Here is an 18,418-nt window from a genome sequence, read left to right on the forward strand (position 1 = left end):
AGGCCAGCCTAACAGTGACCTCACAATCATCCCCTAGACCTCCCACCTTTGAAGGCCAATATCCCAGCTGCTGGCCTATGTTCACATCCGAAAGGCCACACCTTTCCACCTGAGAGGCCTTTCCACCACCAGGCCAGAACCCCACCGGAGACAGGGGGGTTCAACTAAGCGACAGTGCCATCTGCCCACCCCAGGCACAACCAAGACCTCAGAATGACAGAGCCATCCGAGTACTTAAAGGATTCAATGCCCACAGAGAGGAAGTCCATGTGGAGGACCTCGGAGGAGAGGCGGATGTCCGACCTCACGCGGGTGCTGGAGTGGCTGCAACGCAGGCAGGGGAAGAAAAAGCAAACTTTCCAGGTGTGTACTTGGCGGAAAGACTCTCCGGGGAGCCGGACTCAACACTATTACAATAGGGAGACGTGGAACTGAGCCTCCCAGGAAACAAAAGGTGGGAGGAGCTTTAAGCACTGGGCCAACTAATAGAGAAGCACTCAGGGCAGAGGGGAGGTTGTCCAGGTGGTTAGGCCGGCTGTGCCAACTGTCACTCAGGTAGTTAGCCTCCCACCCTCCCACAGAGACCCGGAGGAGGGGGTGCTATCTTTCCAGATGATTTCATTTCAAAGGGATGGCTTCCAGGTCCTTGAGAAAAATATTCCTGGATTCTGAAACTGGCAAGAGGCTGGGAGAAGAAGATTTACATCTCAAAGGGGCAGGAAAAGAATTTACAAGTGCTGGTTTTCTGAAGGAAAAGGAAAGAGAGGTCCTGGGCCCAAGAGCCAGGAAGGAACCTCTCTAGTTTCATCGGGGTGAGGAGGGCGTTAAGGTTGTCTTGGTCAGTGTTCTAGAAGAGCTTAGGGACAATAGCTTCTAAGATCTCCAGGGTGGCAGAATGGGCCCTCCCCACTGTCCCCAGAAGCTTGCATCTTTATGATGGCTCCAGGGTCAAAGTGCATTCAGTCTCCACTGTTATCCCACTGGGACTCCTGCTAACATACCTCCTCCTTTCTACCCGGTATCCCAACGAGTTCTAATCTACCCATCTTGGTCCTCTTCAGCTGCTGTGACAGAATACCATAGACTCGGCTTATAAACAACAGAAATTAGTGTCTCCCAGTTTGACAGTCTGGGACGTCCAAGATCAAGGTGCCTGCAGATTCAGTGTCTGATGAGGACCCGCTTTCTGCTTCATAGATGGCCACCTTCTCGCTGTGTCCTCACAGGAAGGAAGAGATGGGAGAGCTCTCTGGGGTCTCTTTTATAAGGGCACTAATCCCACTTGTGGAGGCTGCACCCTCATGACCCAATCACCTCCCAAAAGCCTCACCTCCTAACACCCCCATCACACCGGGAGTCAGAATTTCAACATATGAATTGGGGGAGGGGAGGGGAGACACCATTCAGCCTGTAGCACCACTAGCACCACACTCCCTCTCTCTCCAGGAACTATGGCAACCAGTTTTGCCTCAGTTTCCCCCCAGGCCCACCATCTATGGAAAATCAAGCCATGTCCTTAGAAAGTGGTCTCCTCTGTAGAGGACACCCCGTGATCTTGAATTCTCCGGCCCCCAGAGAAAAACGGGTGGAAAATGGCATTACGTAGGATGATGCTAATGCTTATTAAGCATTTACTGTGTGCCAGGCCCTGTGCTTAGCCTTGCACTGCCCCCAGCAGGGCCACACGGTGGGCACCATTCTTACCTCTCAGCGGAAGTGACGTAATAAGGAAGCTGAGTGAGGTGCAAGGAAGCAATTTGCTTGAGCTCACAGAATTAATGAAGGGTCAAGCCAGGGCTCAAACTCAGATTAATCCAGTTCTCACTCTCAGGGGCTTTGTCAGGTCAACTCCCCATAACCACCTCCACTTCTCTGCTTCAGCTTCTCTAGCGGCCCCTGCCTTTCCAAAAAGTTCTCGTCCGGGTATGTGCTTGCTCCTCATTCATATGCAGAAAGATCCGGAGTGCTAGTTCCACCAGACATACTAAAACACGTCTGAGAAACATATTTTACATTAAGGTGCTAAAGATTTATGGATTGTCTACCCTCCTGGCCCCCCTTTTTGACTGCTGGGCCGCTCAGAACTCAGTATCAATCACAGAGATTTATATTCACTTCTGTGATCAACATGTGTCCCTTCTCATGAAGAGTATATTCCAGTGTTTTCGCAGCTTTACCTTTTATGTGGCTTTTTACTGGAAATAATTTTGGACTCAGGGAGGGAACAAATTTAAATTGAAAATACACTGAAATCTTCAAGCATTCTTATCCTTCCCAGAGGCACGCGGATTTTGAAGAAGCTCCTGAGAAAGCGATGCTTCCGTGGCAGGTCCCAGACAGCACAGATTGAGGGTCCGGGGCGGGGGGGCTTTAGTAAAGGCAGTTGGAGGGGGGCTGTCTGTGGCCTCCTCTCCCTTCCCCTGGCACCACACAGTCATTCATTAAGTTCTCAAAATAACCCTAGGAGATAAATCCTACTACTGCTTCCATCTTCAGATAAGGAAACCAAGCTGCCAAGAGAGCAGTCGCTTGCCCCAGATTGCTCAGCCCCCAGCAATAGAGCAGGATTCCCATGGGCGTCTGACCTGGAAGCCAGCCCCAGCCACCGTGTCCCCACAACCACAAGCAGCACACTGCAGGTGCAGACCCAGCCAATTCAGCTTTCCTTGAGGGGCTCCAGCACCCCTACTCCTTGTAGGCTGGCCTGGATGCCCCTCTGTGGGGCCCTCCCCACTGGACCCCAGAGCTCCCTGTCGTGTCCTCCCCAAAGCCCCAGTGGGGGTAGGAGCCTAGGCATGCGCACAAGGAAGTCCACAGCCACCAAGAGGAGCGCCCAGGGAAGGAGAAAGGCGGGATGAAGTCATATGACGGAATGGGGAGGGGTTGGGACAGAAGGGAGATCTGCGGACAGAGGGCATGTTCTGGCTGGACTCCAAGACAAGAAGGCCTTCCTGTGGCTTCAGACTGGAGGCCATGGCAGGAAAGTCACAACTACACAGGTCATTTGGGGGCCAGGAGGAATTCCTACTAGGCTGGAGAGAGGGGCCGTTGTGTAGAGGGTAAGAGGGAGCTAGTGATGGGTTCTGAGGTGGGGGGGACAGCCAGATCTGGGAGTTAGGTCATTCTCTAGGAGCAGAGTGTCGTGGACAGCAGGGCGTGTCTGGAGGCAGAAGGACAATTGTGGGGGGATCCGGGGGGGGGAGGGACAGAAGTGGCAGAGTGGGAGCCAGCCAAATCTAGAAGTGGGGAGGGTGCAGCCCGCTCTCCACAGAGCCACCCCTCTGTGGGGGCAGCCACAGTGCAATCCTGTCTGTCTTTTCAAAAACAGAAACCCAACTGGGCGGTACCCCCTAAAACAACTGGGAAGGAAGAAAAGAAAGGCCGAAGCATCCCCAAAAAGCAGAAAGGGAACCACCAGGCAGCCTTCTCTGAGAAGGTAACACGGGTTCCCCGGGTTGAGAAGGGGTACGCGCTCCACCCCTGCACAGTACCTGGCTACATTTTTTTTCAGTTTAAGGTTCTAAAATTCACCCCTGCTCCACACTAACACACAAATGAATCCCCTCCCCCCTCCCCCCTCCAGACCCCACCAGCCCCATAGATGCTGGTACTCCTGTGGTAGAGGGTCATTCTTGCCAGGTGCCTTCCTCTCACTGCCGTCCCCAGACCATTCAGGAATGCCATCTGAGAGGCTGAGAGATGAGAACAGCCAGGCTTAAGTGCCCCCCGTCCCCGACGGCTGTGGCTTCTGTGACCCCTTATGGACTCCCTCTGAGGTAGCAGGGACCAAAAGTCACGTGTGGGTGAGCAGGTGCCAACTTACCACCCCAGCCCCTTCACCTGCCTCAGGCCCAGAGCAGTCTCTCCTTTGGCCCCTTTGCCTACCTTTCTGCGAACCCCTGAAATCACTCATTTTGAGGGTGGAGGAGGCCACGCCAAGCCCTGTTCCTTGTGGAGTGACTTGTCTCCCGCTCCCCTCCAAGACCCCCGAGCAAGGCATCAAGAAGGACAAGGACCATGTCATGTACCAAAAGCTAAAGGGAAAACGCCTCAGCCTGTTTCCTGGCAGCTACTCCAGGGACAACCCCAAGAAACCTGGTAAGGGGAGCATCCTACCCTAAGACGGGAAGATGGGATGCCAGAGTCGTCCGTCATAATTGCCCACCTCTCAGAGTTACAGGAAGCCCACACTGTTGTCAAAGCAGCAGGTTCCATGCCAGCCCAGCAGCCCTGGACCGTTGTGGAGCCCCACGTGGCTCTTTAGGGATCACACCACAAAAGGTGCGACCTGGACGGCAAGCGAGTGGATGTCCAGGCTCTGCCCACCCCTGGGGGTTCTCTTCTCAGGGTGCCAGCAGAGTGTACCCCAGGTTCCTAAAAGCCAGTATGATGATGGTAACCTCGTGAACTCCAGATTATCTCACTGGTTTAGGTACTGTGACAATGTCAGTGTGACATATGAGGCACCACTTCTGCTGGCCCAAAACCCGCCAGGTGTCGCTCAAACCCAGGAAGAAGTCGGCTTAGGTAATGCCAGATCCTCAGTTTCCAAGGCTCCCTGGGTTCTAACAGCTCTGTAGTGAACTTGGAGTTGTATAATCCGGGGTGAGTCTCTCCATCTGCAGGGGCCAGTTTTCATATCTAGAATGTGCAACAGTAACATGACTTGCCTCACAATAGAGTTTTAGTGAGATGAGGCATATAAAACATGTAGCCTGATACATAGTAGGTGGTCAATAAATGGTGGCGGCAGCGATTTCTAAGGAAAAAAAATGCTAAAATTCTCAGGTGGGCTGTACCACGGTGTTGGAAAAACAGTTGCATTTATTGTGCCTGGCTTCTTGGAGAGGAGGTGTCTGGCAAAAGAAGTGGGAGGAGTGGCCGAAAGCTTTTGAGTAGGGGCTGGCAGGCCTCCCGTCCAAAATTACTCCCATCGTGCCCAGCAAAATGCCCTCTTTTCCTTTTCATTGAATACACCAAAGCTGTCGCAACCCAACTGCGCTCACTTGCCTGTCAGGTTTCAATATGATTGGCTCTAGATGCCGTGCAGAATCCTGGACTGAATTCTAGAACAACACTTTGGTGGAAAAACTGGTGAAATCCAAAGAAGCTGTTATGTGCCAAGGTTAACTTGTTAATTATCTTTTGACAAATATTCCCTGCTGGTGTGAGATGTTAACATGAGGAGAAACTGAGCAAGAGTGTACAGGAACTCTGTGTGCCATCTTTGCAACTAGATTGGCAAAGGCCCTAGAGTTTTCTGTGACTCCCAGAGTCAAGTCTGGCTCCCGCTGAGCCCCTGAGCATCTGCAGATCTCCATTCCAGTGGTTGTTCCCTTTTCCCTGCCCCTTGCCAGAGCAGACACAGCCCCGTGTCCTTCATTTCCCCCAAAACCTCTCACAGGAAGCCTTTGTGTGTAAACAGACTTTACTGAAGTTTAGGGCAACAAAGGAAAAGAATTTCATGGCAGAATTCTACAGAAAACAAAACGGAAGTTGATTACAAAACCCTCTTAAGGGTTCGTCCAAGTCCTTTGTCCCCAGCCACCAGGAGATGTCCCCTGGCTACCTTTCCCTACTTTTCCCAGCTGTTCCACTCACCCCAGCACTGGAGCTAAAGTGAGCCCAAGTCTGGCCCCCAGATACAAGATTTAAGGAGGCACTCACTCTCTGGTATTGACTCTACACTTGCGGGAGCCTGAGACTGAACACCTCCTTGAATTGCACCCTTGCCCCGGGCACTTTGCTGTCCTCACTCTACTCCTGGGCCTTCCTAGCTCCCCTCTCTTCCTCTGTTTTTCCTCTCCCTCTCCTCCATCCTCTGCTTTCCTCACCCCACAATTCCCATTGGCTTTTTACCTGGAAGGATCACTTAATTTCCTTTGTTTCACTGTCTTATTCCACACTCAAAAGGAGTCTATCAAGATAATTTCCTAAACAAAGGCAGTTCCTTCCTTAAGAGAAAATCACTACCAGCTAATAAAATAATCCGTTTCATAACACTGCACAAAAATGCAAGCAGTTCTTTGGTTCTTTGCAGTACTCCCGCCCCAGCAAGACAAAATCCACCCACTTCAACGGGGGACATTTTTCTCCCACCTGATGCAATACAACAAGTGGCCACTGGGGGGCAGCAGGTGCTCAGAGGCACCCAGGAACCACCTTGGCATCCAGATGTGGCACCCAGGCACTGAATCAGGACTGAGCCTGAGCACAGCAAGGGGAGCTTCCAGAGAAGGCTAGCAAGAGGCCTGAAATGAATGGGCAGGATCTGCTTTTGGAGTCAAGTTCAAGACAAAGCAGCCCCTAGGAAAGAGGTGGAGCCAGTTATGGGCTATGCCAGGAGTCCAAGTGGAGAAAAATATAGATGAGGTAAGGACCAGGACTCCTGGTCCTGGCCTCCCCTGGCCCCACTCAGCACCTGGATCATTGGTGTCCTTGTCAAGAGCCAGATCCCCCGGGTGTCCCGGGTTCCCTATCTGCAGAGTGAGGCCTTTGCACTCTTGTTGCCACATTTCTGTGTGATCTGCTGAGCAAGAGTCTGTGGGGAATGGCCATCAGATGATCCCCACCACCTCCAGAACTAGAATGTGACCACTCTATCTGTACAGATACAACAACTCCCACTCATCCACGTTTTTAGTGTATGGTGGCCACAAAATCAAAATCTGTGACACACAGTGTGTTCTTTTTTTTTTTTTTTTTACGTTTATTTATTTTTGAGACAGAGAGACAGAGCATGAACAGGGGAGGGTCAGAAAGAGGGAGACACAGAATCTGAAACAGGCTCCAGGCTCCGGGCTGTCAGCACAGAGCCCGACGCGGGGCTCGAACTCACGGACCACGAGATCATGACCTGAGCTGAAGTCGGATGCCCAACCGACTGAGGCACCCAGGCTCCCCAACACACCATGTGTTCTGAATGAGTGACACAGACCTGCCTCCAGCTCCAGAACCCCACAGCCAATAGAAAACATCAGTGATGACCCCCACAGGGAGCACTGTGCTTTTAACGCAGACCACTTCATCTTTGTCCGCCTCAATTTCACAAAAGCTCCCATTCACTCCTCCTAACAGCTGAAATGCCACCTCCATCCCACCAATGACCACCACGCTGTCGCACCCAGGAGGCACCGGCCTGCTGCCACGCTGCTGCTATGGGCCACGGGCCACTCTCTTCTCCCCACACTTGAACTCCCTGAAAACACTCTCTTCTGTTTCCCCTTTCTCACCAACCCCTTGGCCCACGTGGAGGGCCACTAAGTTGGTTTTGAATTTGTAAAAGGTCATTCTGGCTATGGTCCCATAAAAGACCCTGGGAAAGAAATTGGAGCCCATTTCCAAAGTAAATCTTGGCAAAGTCTGAGCCGGCTAAACTAGAAAAGGGACAGGCGGCTGTCCCTGAATTTATATAACTGTTGGAGGTCTAGACTCATTCCCCCTAGACATAGCCCGGTAAAATTCCCAAACTTTCTTGATGAAATCTTGCAAGCTTACAAGGAGAACAATCTACTTACAAAGGAAAAAAGAAAATGCCCTAGGTGAGAGCAAAGACCCCAAACTAGCAAATAACTGGTTTACAGATCAGAATCTAGATACACTTAAAACTGGGTTTAATATGGAAAGACAACAAAAGAATAAGCCAAGAGATAACAAGAAAGACAAACAAATGAGGTTGGAATTAAGGCTAAAAAGAAACATGTCAGGTAAAAGAGGGATATTTTTAAATGTTAAAGAGAATAAGTAATAAACCTAAACCTACACACACCAAAAAATATAGTAGCTGAATACATAGTTATTGAGAACCACAAAGAGAATCTAACAAAAATACAAGTATAGTGGGAGATTCTAATATGCCTCTTTGATTTCTTTATATGCTTCTTTTTGAATCAAACAGATCAAACAGACTTAACTTTATATTTGAACAGAGAATGCGTTTTTATGTGGCTAAAAAATATCTACAAAACTCATCTGCATTTTCACCTCAAAGAAAACGTTAACATTCACAAAGTAAAGATCCTAGGGCCATGGCATTATCCTAAAGCAATAATTAGAAATAACATTTAAATTAAAAGATACTCCCAACTCAGCAGTCATAAATGAACAAATACACTCCTAAAATACCCTGTATCAGAGGGGGGATAAAAACTCATGAAAATAAGCCCGTTTCTTACGAAAACCTATGGGAACAAAGGCGGAATCTAGCCTCAGAAGAAAATTTATTATAAAAACTAAAACTAATAATTCTTACCTTTATAACACAAAAAAAAGTAAGAAAAAAACTAATACTTGTAGCAATCCATTATTTACAAGAAGATAGAAGAAATAATTTATGTGAAAAAGAGAGCTTTAATACATTAAATAAATACCAGCTGAGATTAATGAAACCCAAGCTAAAAAATAGTTAAAAGGATCAATCCAAAGCTAGTTAAAAAAAAAAAAATTTATAATGTTTATTCATTTTGAGGGGGTGGCAAAGGAGGGGCAGAGAGAGTGGGAGACACAGAATCTGAAGCAGGCTCCAAGTTCTGCACTGTCAGCACAGAGCCCGAGGCGGGGCTCGAACCCAGGATCCTTGAGATCATGGCCCAAGCTGACATCGGACGCTTAACTGACTGAGCCACCCAGGCGCCCCGCCCGCCCCCCCCCCCCCCCGCCAAAGCTAATTTTTTGAAAAAGCAAATGACGAGTAGTATGAACTTTTCGTGACCATCGTTAAAAAGAGTAGGGGTGCCTGAGTGGCTCAGTCAGGTAAGCGTCCGACTACTCTTGGTTTCTGTTCAGGTCATGATCTCGCAATCGGTAAGATCGAGCTCCCCATCAGGCTTTGCACTGAGCACGGAGTCTGCTTGGGACTCTCTCTCTCTCCCTCGCTCTGGCCCTTCCCCGCTTGTATGCACACACTCACTCTCTCTTCAAATAAATAAATAAACTTAAAAAAAAAAAGAGCAAAAATGTCGAAGATTTTGTATGGAGAGAATGTATAAGCAAAGATGAGAAATACATGAACTGAGCTGTAATAGAACACTATATACACCTCTCTCTGATACATTTGAAAACCTAGAAGAAATAGATCATTTCCTCTCGTACTTTAAATTATTAAAATTGATATCATAGGCGCCTGGGTGGCTCAGTCAGCTGAGTGTCTGACTTCGGCTCAGGTCATGATCTCACAGTCTGTGAGTTCGAGCCCGGCATCGGGCTCTGTGCTGACAGCTCAGAGCCTGGAGCCTGCTTTGGATTCTGTGTCTCCGTTTCTCTCTGCCCCTCCCCAACTCATGTTCTTTCTCTCTCTCTCTCTAAAAAATAAATAATAAGCATTAAAATTTTTTAAATTGATATAATAAAGAAACATTGAGGAGAGCAATTTCTGAAGTAAAAATTGAAAGGTGGTTGACACTTTCCCACTGAAAAAGTCACCAGGACAAAAGGCTTCACATTTGGTTCTATCTAACCTTTTCAAGAACAAATGATCTCAATATCACTTCAACTATTCTGGACCATATAACATACAGATATTCCTGCATTAATCCCACAAGTCACCATAACCACAATATTAAAATATTTGCAAAGAAGTAATATAGATGCAAAAAATTTAAAAATTTTAGCAATATGCCAACTGTATGAAAATAGATCAACTATTTCAATGTGTGAAATTAATAACACAACCATGACCAAGTGGAATTTCTTGTAGTGGTTAGGAAAGGTTAGATTATCAATATCAGAATATCTAAGAACATAATTTATTCCATTAGTAAAATAAAGGAAAAACCATAGGAGCATGTCAGTAAGTGACAGAAAAGCAGTAAGTAGAGTCAAGCAATAATAAAAACTCTGTGTAACCTAAGAATTATTAAGCTGATAAATATTATAAAGCATATCAAAAATAGTGGCAAGTATCATTCTACATGACAAAGTGCTAATTATTTTAATTAAAAGCAGGAACAAAATGAGGCATGACTGCTCTCATCATTATTGACATTGTGTTAGAACATCTGTCAAATGCAATATGTCAAGAAGAGTATATACATTTTCTAAATGTTACAAGGAAGCTATTTTCATTGTTCCCCTGGTATGATTACGTACCTCTAAAACTCAAGAAATTCTAGTAAAGAAAGAATAGAATGTAGTTTTGTTGTTACTGGACTAGAAAAAATACATTGTGAAGCAATAGTCTTTTCTCTATACTAGTCATACCAGTCAGAAATGGAAATGGGGAGAATATATTCCCTTCTCATTAGTAAAAAAAAAAAAAAAGCTACAAAATACTGAGTGGTAAATTTAGCAAGAAGAAAAAAAATTAAATTCTCCAAACACTCGCCCCCACAGTATTTAAATTCAGTCCAAACCACATATTTGGGTAACATCTGACACTCACCATTTAATTTCATACATTTGTTCTTTGTGCATGCTGTTCCTCCTTCCACACATGTTGTTCCTCCTGCTCGCACATGCTGTTCCTCCTGCTGCACATGCTATTCCTCCTGCCACACATGTTGTTCCTCCTGCTCGCACATGCTGTTCCTCCTGATGCACATGCTGTTCCTTCTGCCTGCACATGCCATTTCTCATACCTGCACATGCTGTTCCTCCGGCTCGCACATGCTGTTCCTCCTGCTGCACATGCTGTGCCTCCTGCCTGCAATATTTTTCTCCCCTTTTCATCTAATAATCTGTTTTTCCTTTAAAAACCATGTCAGAGTTGATTTCAGATAGCTTCCCCTACCTCCTCTAGGCTAAGGTTCCCTGTAGGTGAGGAGGGAAAGAAGAGAAGGTCTAGAGGGGGACTAAAGACAAGAGGGAAGGGGAGGGAGCTGGGGGAGGCAGGGAGAAAGGAGGGAGGAAAAGACAAGTGAGAATTCAGCCAATGCCAAGAAGAGACTGCAAACCTTGAAGTGACCTCGTATCTCACAACAGGCAATCGTTTGAAGCCCGTGCAGACTCGCCAGCCTCACCCCTTCCTGTCTGCCCTGCCTCTCACCTCTACCAGGCTCTAACTCCCTGCTGTGCCATCTGTCCAATTTCAGAACTAGACATCAAGGATGCCATCGTCCTGGAGTCCACTCAACGGTCCATGCCATACCATCGACAAAGCATCATCGACCCCATGCTCCAGGACCCTCTCTTTAGCACTCGGAGGTCGACGCTCTTGAGAGACTGGGTGGTAGGCAGGATGCCCGAGGTCTCCTACGAGCGCAAGCTGAAGAGCCTCATGGAGAAGGGCGCCGAGCCCAAGGTGGAGACGGTGAGAATGCTGAAGCCGGAGGAGGTGCTGAGCTGCCGGTGAGTCTCCACAGTCTGGTTCAGACACCGGGGCTAAGCCCGGGGGAGGGGAGGGCGGCGGTGGCAGGACGGGGCTCCGTCTTTGTGACCTGAAGGGCTGACCCAGGGCCGAAGCCGCTGGGTTTCCAGCAGCCCCAGCTGCTGGGGTACCAGCTCTTGGATGAGGCGCAACATTTAGGTGCTGCCATTTTGATGCCATGCCTCTGGACACCTTCACCACCCCTCCAGTATTTCTGTACGTTTCACAGTACAAACCATGAATTATCCACAATGAAAGAATGAGTTGTCTGTGGCCTGGTTTGAACAGGAAATCCCTCTGAGGGCCTTCACACGGCAGTGTCACGTTGCTGGTGATAGGAGCCACCCTCCCTCCTCAGCTGGCTACCTACTGTATGTTTGGGGTTTTAGACTCCAGAAGGTACTATGAATAGAGTGTGAGCCATTTGCTGTTTACTGTTCTCACTAAAGGTCTTCTTTCTCACTTGTTCTTTGTCACATTTATCAGGACCTGCTGGTTTCCGCCCCCAGATTCAAGCGCCCCTCCCAAGCCCTTTCCTGTAAAGATGTAACTGATAAGATTCAGAAACTTCAGTAGGGGAAACGGACGACAGAATAATGTGGATGTCCTGTAGACTGAACAGCAGTGAACTCATCTGTAGAGTTAAGATTGGCCTCAGATGCCTGGCACGCAGTGACCCCATTCCAAAGTCCTGCTCTGCTCACTGACTGGCTGAGAGATGGATGGGTAGAATGGCAGCCTCCCCCACTGAAGGGGGCTTCTAGCTTGACCTCTCCACGGATGGGTGACTTTGGCTATGGCTTTCAGTCTGACAGGGTGATTTTAGTGGACTCTGGCCAACAGACAGCTACCTGGGCTCAATACTGGGCAGAAAAGAGATTTGGACAGGGCCCCTACCCTCCAAGGAGGGAGAGAGAATATTTGGAGAGATGGCATCCAACAAGCCATCCAAGAAAAAGATGAAACTGTCCATAACGAGATCTTAGTGAGTGCTCACATGTACATTTGTGTGAGATCTTCCAGAGCTGTGCTGGTCACAGACGGAAGGGGCAGACCCTGACTGGTGCTGTCATGGAAAAGTAGTCCCGACATGGGGCTGGAGAGTGGGATCTAAGGTGGCGATAAGACCAGGTAAGCTCTGGGCAGATCTTGAAGGAGAGGGAGACCATTCCCAATGGTTATATCAATATCCAGCTCTTCCCCCATCAACTGTAGCAAGGAAACCAGCAGGTGGCCTGAGTAGGGGGACTACCTCCTTTACTAAAGCTGGGAACAAGGTCAAGATTGCTGGTAGAATACAGAGCTCTCAGGATATGACAATAGAGATACTCTCTAGACCACACAGCATAGATGGGACCAATTCCACTCTCCAGTGTAAGTTAGAATTGTGGAGCTTTAGCTAAGATTTTAAATCAATGGCCAGACTTTTAAATTGTTTGAATGATATTATAAGAAAATACTCCCCTTTCCCACAATTTTACTCAGCTTTTATTGCCACCGTTCTGTATTTGGCCCAGGCTTTGGCATCACTGAGGTTATGCACACCTGGCAGTGATGGAACCCCTGACAATTGGATCTCTCCCCACGTGGCATAATGTATCATGACCACCATATTGCACCTGCTTTCCTAATGGCATGTTAGCTTTGGCAGAAGAGTCCTTGAAATGGATATTCTGTTATTTGCTTAACCATTCCTCTGCTGATGGAATTTCTTCTTTTCCTGTTGTTGCTAACCCCAGAGTGAACACTTTGATTTATATAGCTTTTTATCCCCCTTGGCTTCTCTTCTTGGGATTCATTGAAGGCCTGAGTGGATGGAGTTCCTGAGTCAAAGATCATGAACTGTTGGCAGGGAGGGACTTGGGGGGACAGGGGCGGAGCTTGGCATCTATGTTGCCAAATTACTTTCCAAGAGTTATACGAATAAAAACTCCCATCAGTTCTGTGGGGTGTCCCACTCTCTCATAAGACCTCTGTCAGCTCCAGAATGTCCACAGAGCCCATTCCCTTTAGAGATCCCACGCTGCCTAAATCTAAGCTCTTGTCAATAAAGTTTGAAGCTAGAGTGACTCCACCCTCAACTGACCTCTTTGGCCCTTGTCTCTCACAGATATCTGAGGTTGTCCAAGAACAACATTCGAACCTTGCTCAAGCTGTGCAAGGATGCAGGCATGAACGTGGACATCCACCCCCACATGGTCGAAGGGGAGATAGACGCTAAAAAGGTGTTCGTGCAAATCCCCAGCGTGGCCCTTTAGGCAGCTCCTCCCCCAGGCCACTGCAAGCTCCCTCTGCTGTTGGATCCCTGCCCACCCCCCAGGTGACATCTTCTGGTACCCCATGCCATCAGACCTGGTGCATCTCTTTTAGACAGTAGTGATCAGAAAACAAGGCCAGACTGCATGAATCATTGTACTGATGTAGCATTTGTCCTTGACCCAAATCAAAACTGATTTGGGAGAGACTGTGGATTTTCTCCCCACCAAAAGAAAACTCTTTGGAAAGGGCTTGTTAGAAAAGGAGTCTTGGAAAAAGTGAGAACTGGAGACCCAGAGTCCCCAGAGGGACATCAGGAGGGACAAAGGGCTGAGGGGCTGGTTGGGGACACACACACATCACAGGTCTTATACACCACCCCCCAACCCCTGCCCTTGTGGAACTTCATTCTGTGGGGAGCTGAATGCTACATCTTCAAGGGACTGCTTGGTGCTCCCAGACCCTCAAGACAGGGGCTACCCTGGGACCCTCACCTCTCAGACCCCAGGTGCTCCAACAGAGGTTGCAAGCTTCCCCTGGGGTTCAACAGGGACTGGAAAAGAGAGGGGTAAATGAATGCAGAGGAGAGGCCTCACCCCACCCCACAGCTGCTATGGCCACCTGGGTGCTCTTCTGGGGTCCACAGTGCTTTTCTCTGGGAACTCCACAGGCACAGGGAGTCTCCAGTTCAGCTTCTTGACATTCTAACCAAATGAGCTACAGTGAGCCCCAAGATTCACAGACAACATTGAGAAAAGAACATTTATCAGCAGCCCCAAACCAGGGTCCATTGGCAGAGAGTGCCATCTGTAGCACAGTGTATTTTATAAACTGAAGTGGCCTCGCCATTACCTTTTTAACAGTTATCACCAGATACAGAAACACACACACACCAGCAACAGAGTCACACAGGTACAGCCCCCTGGTTTATGGCAAAGGTGACACTGTGGTGCAGTGGCGAAAAGACAATCTTTTCAATAAATCAGGCTGGTCAATTAAATGTCCATATGGAAAAAAAAATCAACCCTCCGCCTCTCACCAAATGCAAAAATAGGTTCCAGATGGATGCAGATTGTGAAAGCTTTTAGAAGAAACATAGAAGACAATCTCCATAACCTTGGGATAGGCAAATAAAATAAAATAAAATAAACACAAAAAGCCTCAGTAAGAAAATAAAATATTAATAAATTATATCATATTGAAAGTAGAACTTCCACTCATCAGGACATCAGTGAGAGAGTGAGAAGGCAGGTGACCCATGTGGGAAAATACAGATCTGACAGAGGGCTCACACTCAGATGAGCCCGTATTTTAACTCTGATAAGTCAATGTGAAGAAGGCAGGCAACTCGATCAAAAAATGGGCGAAAGTCTTATGTAGGCACCTTGCAAAAGTGTTAGCTGAGTGACCGATAAACATAAGAAATTGTATTAGTTTTCAGGAATGCAAATGAAAAATACAAGGCAATACCACCAACACCACCAGAATGGATGATCCCAATTATAGTGGAAAGTGTAGAGCAAAGAGAACGCCATTGGGATGGGTACAATCGCTTTGGAAAACTGGCAACATCTACAAAATTTGTTTACACACTGATGCTGTGGTCCAGTATTCATTCCTAGATACGTACTTCACAGGATTGTACAGCTATGTGCACCAAAAGACTGTCCTAGAACGTTCGCAGTGGCTTTATTCAATGCAGACAAATACTGGATTCAACCCAAACATCCCTCAGCAGTAGAAAGATTAACTAGCAGTGTATTCATACAATGGAATACTGCATAGAAACGAGAATGAGCAAATACGGATGAACGAAGCACGCAATATCACGCAAAAGTAGCAAGACACAGAAAGGAGGACAGCTGTATGATTCCCCGTATACAACAGCACCCCCCACCCCCACCCCACGCCAGGCAAGACGAATCTACCGTAGTAGAAGCCAGGATAGCGGCGGCCCCTGGAGGAGGGTGTGTAGTGCCTGGAGCCGCATCTGCCGTGCTGGTCACACGGGGGTCCATTCACTGTACACTTCGGAGTGCTGCCTTTTAGGCAGGTATACGTACTTTAATTAAAGTACATTTTTAAAAGTATACGAACAAGAGTTCTGGTTTTGTTTGCTAAAAACAATAACAGCCTCAAAAGCGAAGCAGTTTGGGTCCCCTCCACCTGAGAGGCTAAGGTGACCAGGGGATAGAGGCTTCCAGTCCTGGGGATGTGGTGTACATCTTGGTGACTTTGGTTAATAATGGAGTGCTGTATATTTGGGGGTTGCTGTATGTTTGGATCTTGAAAATTCTCACAAGAAAAGCACCAGAAACTAATATGTGATGTGTTAATCATGTCTCGATACAAAAATAAAATTAGAAAAATTACTTTTAAAAAACAACAGGAGCCTCAAAACTGAGGTGGTTCAGAGTCCCCCGCGTCCCCCTCGCGCTCCCCCTCCCATCCACAGCGGTAGTTCCCTCTCAGCGCCACCAGGTGGAGCTCCACCACAGCAGAAGACCTGCACCCACAGAGTGGGGCGTCTGCGGGGAGAGCCGTCAAGCCCAGGTGAGGGGCAGCAGAACCCCAGGTGACTGCAGCCTGAGCTCAGAGAGGGTGGCAAAGCCCAGCCATGCATACACCAGCTGAGGACCCCCGGGCACGTCACTTCTCTGAAGCGTCCATTCTTCCCCCAAAATGGGGACAAGAAACGCAATTTAAAACAACAATGAGGTATCACTTTATACCTAATTAGACTGGAAAATATTAGTAAGCTGGGGAATGCCAGTGTTGGCCCAGATACAGAAATAAAGGAGTTTCAAGCCTCGCCAGTAGATAGTGCAGGCTGTTGTGGCTTTCTTGGTGAAGTCACACAGATATCAGAGACTGGCAATTCCACTCCTGGGTATATACTCCAAAGAAGTTCCATCACAGGAGACATATTGGAGGGTGTCCCCCCCACACACACACCATGTTGAGAGGTGGTTGGGTGCTGGAGGCAGTCCCATGTGTGGGAAGGTGGACGGCAAAATGTGGTGGATGGAAACAATGGGAAACGGGATGAAATGTTACACACTGACCTTCATACAAAATAAAAATACATGCATGTAAATAATACATTGCTTGTAAGAACATGTGTAAATGTATTAGGACAGCTGAAGTGGGAGAAGGACGGAAGGAAAGGAAGGAGGGAAAGAGAGAAGGAGGGAGGAAGGAAGGAAGGAAGGAAGGAAGGAAGGGAGGGAGAGAGGGAGGAAGGAAAGGAAGGAAAAGAAAATGTGGACAAGAATACCAAGTTTCTAGAGTGGTTGTGAAAGAAGAATCTAAGGGAAGTTTCTATAGCATCTCTAGCATTTTCTGAGCACCCAATTATTTTCTACTTGTGCCTTTATACGTTAATATTTCTTCAATGCCTATTGTGTGTTAGACAATGTACTAGGCTCTGTAATACAACAATAAAACAGACCAAAAAGAAAAATTCCTGCCACTGAGAGCTCTGAGCCTTATTCCACAAACCTGGGTATGGAGAAATGGCACACCTTCCTAAATCAAATTACTGCCAGTCCGATTTTGTGCCCCCACCATGCTGCACTGGTGAGGAATCCAATTTCAGTCATGGGTGGGGCTCCCTCTGTCAGAGCCCCAGGCTCTGGGATATAGGAGCAGTATGCCCAGGGTGTGTAGTATTCCCAGTCCCTCGTGTCAGTCTACACCGGTCACTGCTGAATCACTGTGAGTCACAGCCCACAAGAGCCCAAAGTTCTGGTTCCATTTGGTGAGGCACCAAGCTGGCTCAAGGATTTCTGCAGGGAGGCCCCAAGGCTGTGATCCTGCCTTCTGAGAAGGGCCACATAGCCATGGCTCCCAGGACAGACTGTCATCTCCAGGACGCTGCCAGCATCGGAGATACATCTCCATCACAGCTGTGCTGGCTCCGTTTTCCATGGATTATGCTTCCTCTCCCCCCAGGACCTAGGCTACCAGACCAAGGCAGCTGGGTTGTCCACAGACACCTTCTGCCCCTGGCCTGGCAACAGAAATGTCCTGGGGGTGGTGAGAGAGCTGCTTGCTCTGCGAAGGGAGGGGAGGGAGGGAGAAATTCGGAGAACCAAGCATAAAGAATTCTCAGGCTTTTAAATTCTTCTCCCAGAGTGCAAACAAAACACAAATTTAAATCACAATAAAGAGCCCCGACATCGTTCCTATTTCTGGGTTCTTATGTATTCAACACAGTGGTTGAGTGCTTACTGAATGCTGTGTGTTCTAGGCACTTGGGGGGCCTTCAGTGACTGGTGTGATGGTTGATAGTACAGTGTGGATGGCGATAGGGAAGAGGCTGTCCCAATTCAGTTTATTTGGTTGCCAGAAATAGTCAATAGGCAAAAAAAGAAAACGCATGTCTGTGTGTGTACATGTGTATATAATACCTGTATGTATGTATATGTATATACTCATATGCATGTATTTGTTCACACATACATGCATATTGTGTGTATACATGCATGTATACAATGTGTGTGTGCACCTGTATAGAATGCATGCATGTGTGCATATGTTTGTGTGTATGTACATATGTGTGTATGTATACGTGTGTAAATAATGCATGGTGTGTGTAATATCAAGTAGTTTCCAGAATCAGCCTAACCACTTCCTGGACTATATCTGTTGGAGACACAAATTGCAGGGAGAGGGTCTGATTGCCACCTCCGGGTCAGGGCCCCATCCCTTGGCCCAGGGAGGACAGAGTGTCATGAGAGGCAGTTCCACCAAAGCCACACAAGGGGAAGCAGGGTAGTCCCCCAAAGGAAACTGAGGTACCTGTTGGTTACCCACCGCCAGGTGAGAATTCTCCCCCAATAACAAGAAACTCTGACC

The 18,418-nt window shown here is 47.8% G+C and overlaps 1 protein-coding gene across 3 annotated transcripts; it reads left to right on the plus strand.

The window, feature by feature from the left end:
- The first annotated feature begins 73 nt into the window (after positions 1-73).
- On the plus strand, positions 74-15,648 carry CE2H16orf78 (chromosome E2 C16orf78 homolog). 3 transcript variants are annotated; one of them, XM_042969561.1, is made up of 6 exons: positions 74-363; positions 3,329-3,436; positions 3,984-4,098; positions 11,028-11,283; positions 13,413-13,527; positions 14,993-15,648. In XM_042969561.1, exons 1-6 carry the CDS (start codon positions 214-216, stop codon positions 15,050-15,052), a joined length of 804 nt encoding a protein of 267 aa, XP_042825495.1. In that variant the 5' UTR covers positions 74-213; the 3' UTR covers positions 15,053-15,648. The 3 variants fall into 3 exon arrangements, 2 of the variants coding, with proteins under 2 accessions (XP_042825495.1, XP_007096758.2); XR_006211918.1 differs by having other exon boundaries at positions 75-363; positions 13,413-13,622; XM_007096696.3 differs by lacking the exon at positions 14,993-15,648 and having other exon boundaries at positions 75-363; positions 13,413-13,709.
- Positions 15,649-18,418: the final 2,770 nt, after the last annotated feature.

The sequence above is a fragment of the Panthera tigris genome, chromosome E2 (assembly GCF_018350195.1).
Source record: "Panthera tigris isolate Pti1 chromosome E2, P.tigris_Pti1_mat1.1, whole genome shotgun sequence".
Classification (NCBI taxonomy): Eukaryota; Metazoa; Chordata; class Mammalia; order Carnivora; family Felidae; genus Panthera; species Panthera tigris.